This window comes from Salvelinus namaycush, chromosome 29, assembly GCF_016432855.1.
Source record: "Salvelinus namaycush isolate Seneca chromosome 29, SaNama_1.0, whole genome shotgun sequence".
In the NCBI taxonomy this organism is placed as follows: Eukaryota; Metazoa; Chordata; class Actinopteri; order Salmoniformes; family Salmonidae; genus Salvelinus; species Salvelinus namaycush.
This window is the reverse complement of record NC_052335.1, coordinates 5738907-5745769: the sequence shown is the minus strand read 5'-3', so window position 1 is coordinate 5745769 and position 6863 is coordinate 5738907. Positions and strand designations below refer to the sequence as shown.

At 40.9% G+C, this 6863-nt stretch overlaps 1 protein-coding gene across 1 annotated transcript in view; it reads left to right on the top strand.

Annotated features, from left to right (window-relative positions):
- The first annotated feature begins 732 nt into the window (after nt 1-732).
- The window catches only part of LOC120023934 (mitogen-activated protein kinase-binding protein 1-like), a 28098-nt gene continuing 21967 nt past the window's right edge, over nt 733-6863 (top strand). The window contains exon 1 of the mRNA XM_038968037.1: nt 733-819. Coding sequence (XP_038823965.1) covers nt 733-819 — 87 coding nt within the window. The remainder of the gene's footprint in view (nt 820-6863) is intronic.

Sequence of the window (6863 nt, the reverse complement as noted above, 5' to 3'; positions counted from 1 at the left end):
CCCATCTATTTCTTTGGGCATAAGCACTGTTCATAACACAAACTGTTCACACCCCTCTTGTTGGTGTAGAGAATTTTGCAGGTTTAAAGCTTATTTCCTGCAATTCTACACATTATGTCATGGGTTGCAAAGAACATTTTGCAGTTTTAAAGCAAATTTTCTAACGTGTATTCATGTGATATTTGAGTGACCAAAAAATGACAATGGGCTAAAAAAAAACTAAAAAACTTTTGCTGTCATGGGGCTAGTTGTACTGGACATTTCTGACAAGTTATAAATAGCTCTCTAAGGTATGCAATGAATACCATGACAAGAGGAACTGATGATGCACTAACCAATTTCATTCTACTATTACAACTTTCAAGAGTAAGATTAAAGCCAGACTGAGTTCCTTAAAAAAAAGTCAATAAAAACGTTTTTCCGCAGTCCTTTGCACTCTAGGGTTCGCGCCCCACAGTTTGTGAACCTCTGCACTAGAGGAGATAACTAGTTGAGTCGCTAAACATGAGCTAAGCCGACTACAGTACACCCGTCACCGGAGTTTAACGCTGCTCTAACCTACTCAAGAGATTAAAGTTGTACACAAGCCTATGCCCTTAATAAAGTTTACTCGGCTACAAAAAAATATTAGTTGAGGATGCAAGCGCGTTAATATCCTAAAGAAGGATTTCACGGTTAAAACATCGCATAACTTTTAAAGTAAGACATTTGTCGGGATATTTTACCATCAAGATGACAGTAGACGGGCACGGGTCAACAATAAAAAGTCGGATAAAGAACATGCTGCGGAAGAATCGGAAGGAAAACCTTGCCGACAAGGTGAGTGACTGCCGTTTTGCTTTTCATAGATTTATGCCCGAATGATAGGTTAACTAGAGTAATTTATAGTGTCATTGCATTCAAATTATTTTTCTATTTGTGTCATTTAGGGAAAATAATTAAACAACATTTTGCTTTATTGTGGGTATATCACTATCAAGAAATGCCTTAGATTAAAATGTTCAAATGTAAAACTTCATATTCCCAATAAAATAGTAATATGTCTGTAAACACCTGAGAACCTGGTAAAAAAAAAAGAAAAAAGATTGTCTATTTTGACACTTCCAATGCATGAGGTTGAGTCGGTGGATCCATCTAATCAGGTTATTGTTGAGAAAATCAAGTACAGAACAGCGTGCAAACTAATCAATCAGCCTCCTCTCACGTTGTATTGATGATAATAGACACAATTCAGTGTCAGAAAATGCCAGGGAGGTATTGAAGTGTTTGTTTAGCTCTCTGTCCAGACCAATTTAGGTCGATATTACCCAACTAGCACATTTGGTTCCTTGGAAGTTGTGGGAATTTGTTTTTAGTTTGCCATTGCTTGTGAAAACGAAGCCACACATTTACTTTTAGTTTGCAGGGAGGTTCTGAAAACGTTTTACTCTGGTTCCTTGATGTTATATATTATAACAGACCACAGTGCTCATTAAGATCATGTCTGGCCAATTAGTGGGTGTGACCAACACTGGAAAACACTTAACAAGCTACAGGATGTACATAGTAATGGAACACTGGTCACTTTAATAATGGAACACTGGTCACTTTAAATAATGTTTACATACTGTTTTACTCATTTCATACATTATGTATATACTGTATTATAGGTAAGGCCAAACCTATTTAACTACATATACTATTATTCAGATATACTACACTGAGCAAAAATATAAACGCAACATGTAAAGTCAAGAAACTGATTAAACAGGATGATCATTACACAGGTGCACCTTGTGCTGGGGACAATAAAAGGCCACTCTAAAATGTGCAGTTTTGTCAACCAACACAATGCCACAGATGTCTCATATTTTGAGGGGGTGTGTAATTGGCATGCTGACTGCAGGAATGTCCACCAGAGCTGTTGCCAGAGAATTTAATGTTTATTTCTCTACCAACGTTGTTTTAAAATAATTTTTCAGTACGTCCAATAGGCCTCACAACCGCAGACCACGTGTATGGTGTCGTGTGGACGAGCGGTTTGCTGATGTCAACGTTGTGAACAGAGTGCTCCATGGTGGGGTTATGGTATGGGCAGGCATAAGCTACGGAAAAGGAACACAATTGCATTTTAATTCAGTAAAATCTTTACAATTGTGTCATGTTTTATATTTTTGTTCAGTATACATATTCTATCCATATACTGTACATATTGCCTATACATCCCATCACATTAATACTATACATACAAAAGTATGTGGACACACCTTGAAAATAGTGGATTCAGCTATTTCAGCCACACCCCTTGCTGACAGGTGTATAAAATCGAGCACACAGCCAGCCATGCAAACTCCATCGATGAACATTGGCAGTAGAATGGCCTTACTGAAGAGCTCAGTGACTTTCGACAGGGCACCGTCATAGACTGCCACCTTTGCAACAAGTCAGTTTGTCAAATTTCTGCTCTGCTAGAGCTAACCCGATCAACTGTAAGTGCTGTTATTGTGAAGTGGAAATGTCTAGGAACAACAATGGCTCAGCTGCAAAATGGTAGGCCACTCAAGCTCACAGAACGGGACCACTGAGTGCTGTAAAAAATATTTATCCTCGGTTGCAAAACTCACTACCGAGTTCCAAACTGCCTCTGGAAGCAACGTCAGCACAAGAACTGTTCGGTGGGAGATTCATGGAATGGGTTTCCATAGTAGAGCAACCGCATACAGGTCTAAGATCACCTTGCGCAATCCCAAGCGTCAGCTGGAGTGGTGTAAAGCTCGCCGATATTGGACTCTGGAGCAGTGAAAACGCGTTCTCTGGCGTGACGAATCACGCTTCACCATCTGGCAATCCGATGGATGAATCTGGGTTTGGCAGATGTCAGGAGAACGCTACCTGCCCCAATGCATAGTGCCAACTGTAAAGTTTGGTGGGAGAGGAATAATGGTCTGGTGTTGTTTTTTATGGTTCGGGCTAGGCCCCTTAGTTCCATTGAAGGGAAATCTTAATGCTACAGCATACAATGACATTCTGAATGATTCTGTGCTTCCAACTTTGTGGCAACAGTTTGGGAAAGGCCCTTTCCTGTTTCAGTGTGACAATGCCCCCATGCGCAAAGCGAGGTCCATACAGAAATGGTTTGTCGATATCAGTGTGAAAGAACGTGACTAGCCTGCACAAAGCCCGGACCTCAACCCCATCGAAAACCTTTGGGATGAATTGGAACACCAACTGCAAGCCAGGCCTAATCACCTAACATCAGTGCTCGACCGCACTAATGCTCTTGTGGCTGAATTGAAGCAAGTCCCCGCAATAATGTTCCAACAATTATTGGAAAGCCTTCTCAGAACAGTCTAGGCTGTTATAGGAGCAAAGGGGGGACAAACTCCATATTACTGCCCATGTTTTTGGACTGAGATGTTTGACGAGAAGGTGTCCACATACTTTTGGTCATGTAGTGTGTGTGTATATATGTATATACAGTACCAGTCAAAAGTTTGGACACACCTACTCATTCAAGGGTTTTTCTTTATTTTGACTATTTTCTACATTGTAGAATAATAGTGAACACGTCAAAACTATGAAATAACACATATGGAATCATGTACTAACCAAAAAAGTGTTAAACAAATCCAAATATATTTTAGATTCTTTAAAGTAGCCACCCTTTGACTTGATTACAGCTTTGCACACTCTTGGCATTCTCTCGACCAACTCCATGAGGTAGTCACCTTGAATACATTTCAATTAACAGGTGTGCCTTGTGAAAAGTTAATTTGTGGAATTTCTTTCCTTCTTAACGCGTTTGAGCCAATCAGTTGTGTTGTGACAAGGTAGGGGTGGTATACAAAAGATAGCCCTATTTGGTAATTGACCAAGTCCATATTATTGCAAGAACAGCTCAAATAAGCAAAGAGAAACGACAGTCCATCATTACTTTAAGCCATGAAGGTCAGTCAATCCGGACAATTTCAAGAACTTTGAAAGTTTCTTCAAGTGCAGTCGCAAAAACCATCAAGGGCTATGATGAAACTGGATCTCATGAGGACAGCCACAGGAAAGGAAGACCCAGAGTTACCTCTGCTGCAGAGGATAGGTTTATTAGTTACCAGCCTCAGAAATTGCAGCCCAAATAAATGCTTCACAGAGTTCAAGGAACAGTCACATCTCAACATCAACTCTTCAGAGGAGACTGCGTGAATCTTGACTGTGTGAATGGTCGAATTGCTGCAAAGAAACCACTACTAAAGGGACACCAATAAGAAGAAGATACTTCCTTGGGCTAACAAACATGAGCAATGGACATTAGACCAGTGGAAATCTGTGCTTTGGTCTGATGAGTCCAAATTTGAGATTTTTGGTTTCAACCACCTTGTCTTTTTGAGACGCAGAGGTGGTGAACGGATGATCTCCGCATGTGTGGTTCCCACCGTGAAGCATGGAGGAGGATGTGTGATGGTGTGGTGGTGCTTTGCTGGTGACACTGTCAGTGTTTTATTTAGAATTCAAGGCACACTTAACCAGCATGGCTACCACAGCATTCTGCACCGATACGCCATCCAACCTGGTTTGCGCTTAGTTGGACTATCATTTGTTTTTCAACAGGACAATGACCCAACACACCTCCAGGCTGTGTAAGGGCTATTTGACCAAGAAGGAGAGTGCTGTATCAGATGACCTGGCCTCCTCAATCACCCAACCTCAACCCAATTGAGATGGTTTGGGATGAGTTGGACCGCGGAGTGAAGGAAAAGCAGCCAACGTGCTCAGCATATGTGGGAACTCATTCAAGACTGTTGGAAAAGCATTCCAGGTGAAGCTGGTTGAGGGAATGCCAAGAGTGTACAAAGCTGTCATCAAGGCAAAGGGTGGATACTTTGAAGAATCTAAAAACCTAAAATATATTTTGATTTGTTTAACACTTTTTTGGTTACTTCATGGTTCCATATGTGTTATTTCATAGTTTTGTTGTCTTCACTATTTTTCTGCAATGTAGAAAATAGTAAAAATCAAGAAAAACCCTTGCATGAGTACGTGTATCCAAACTTTTGACTTATACTGTATATACAGTGCATTCGGAAAGTATTCAGAAGCCTTCACTTTTTCCACATTTTGTTTTGTTACACCTTATTCCGAAATTGACAAAAAAATGTTTTCCCCTCATCAATCTACACACACTACCCCATGATGACAAAGCAAAAACAGGTTTTTAGAAATCTTTGCAAATTTATAAAAATAAAAATATAATTTACATAATCATAGGTTTGTGTCTTCTTGGATCTTCTCTGCAGATCCTCTCAAGCTCTGTCAGGTTGGATGGGGAGCGTCGCTGTACAGCTATTTTCAGGTCTATCCAGAGATGTTAGATCGGGTTCAAGTCCGGGCTCTGGCGGGGCCACTCAAGAACATTCAGAGACTTGTCCCGAAACCACTCCTGCGTTGTCTTGGCTGTGTGCGTCGGGTCATTGTCTTGTTGGAAGGTGAAACTTTGCCCCAGTCTGAGGTCCTGAGCGTTCTGGAGAGGGTTTTCATCAGGGATCTCTTTGTACTTTACTCCATTCATCTTTCCCTCGATCCTGACTAGTCTCCCAGTCCCTGCCGCTGACAAACATCCCCACAGCATGATGCTGCCACCACCATGCTTCACCCTAGGGACGGTGCCAGGTTTCCTCCAGATGTGATGCTTGGCATTCAGGCCAAAGAGTTCAATCTTGTTGTCATCAGACCAGAAAATCTTGTTTTGCATGTCTTAGAGTCCTTTAGGTGCCTTTAGGCAAACTCCAAGCGGGTTGCCATGTGCATTTTAGTGAGGAGTGGCTTCCGTCTGGCCACTCTACCGTAAAGGCCTGATTGGTGAAGTGCTGCAGAGATGATTTTCCTTCTGGAAGGTTCTCCCATCTCCACAGAGGTACTCTGGAGCTTTGTCAGAGTGACCATCGGATTCTTGTTCACCTCCCTGACCAAGGCCCTTCTATACCGATTGCTCAGTTTGGCCTGACGGCCAGCTCTAGGAAGAGTCTTGGTGGTTCTAAACTTCTTCCATTTAGAAATGAGGGAGGCCACTGTGTTCTTGGACTTTCAATGCTGCAGAAATGTTTTGGTACCCTTCCCCAGATCTTTGCCTCGACACAATCCTGTCTCGGAGCTCTACGAACAATTCCTTCGACCTCATGGCTTGGTTTTTGCTTTGACATCCATTGTCAACTGTGTGACCTTATATAGACAGGTGTGTGCCTTTCCAAATAATTTCCAATCAATTGAATTTACCACAGGTGGACTCCAATCAAGTTGTAGAAACATCTCAAGGAAGGTCAATGGAAACAGGATTCACCGGAGCACAATTTTGAGTGTCATAGCAAAGGGTCTGAATACTTAGGTAAATAAGGTATTTGTTTTTTATTTTTAATAAATTAGCAAAAAATCTTAACCTGTTTTCACTTTGTCATTATGGGGTCTTGTGTGTAGATTGAGGAAAAAAATGTAATGTAGAGAAAAAAAACAGGGGGAGACTCGTCGAGTTCTGGTGACAGACGTAGTCAAATCAAATGTTATTAGTCACATACACAGATGTTATTGCGACTGTAGCGAAATGCATGTGCTTCTATTGCCGACAGTGCATCAATATCAGCAAGTAATCTAATGTCGTAACGTTGACTATTTATTCATGTGAAGACTGTTATATTATCAAATCAATTCTCTTTGTAATTATTCCATGATTAAACTAATCACGGAATAGTAATTAACTTGGAAGTCGGGGCAACACAGGAAAATGTTGTTTAAAGAGTTACAATTTCCCGAATTGAACTCTCTTCAGATATTTTCATATCTTTTCGATTACAGTCACCTATTAATGTATTATTACCTCACCAGTCATATTCTGAATGTCG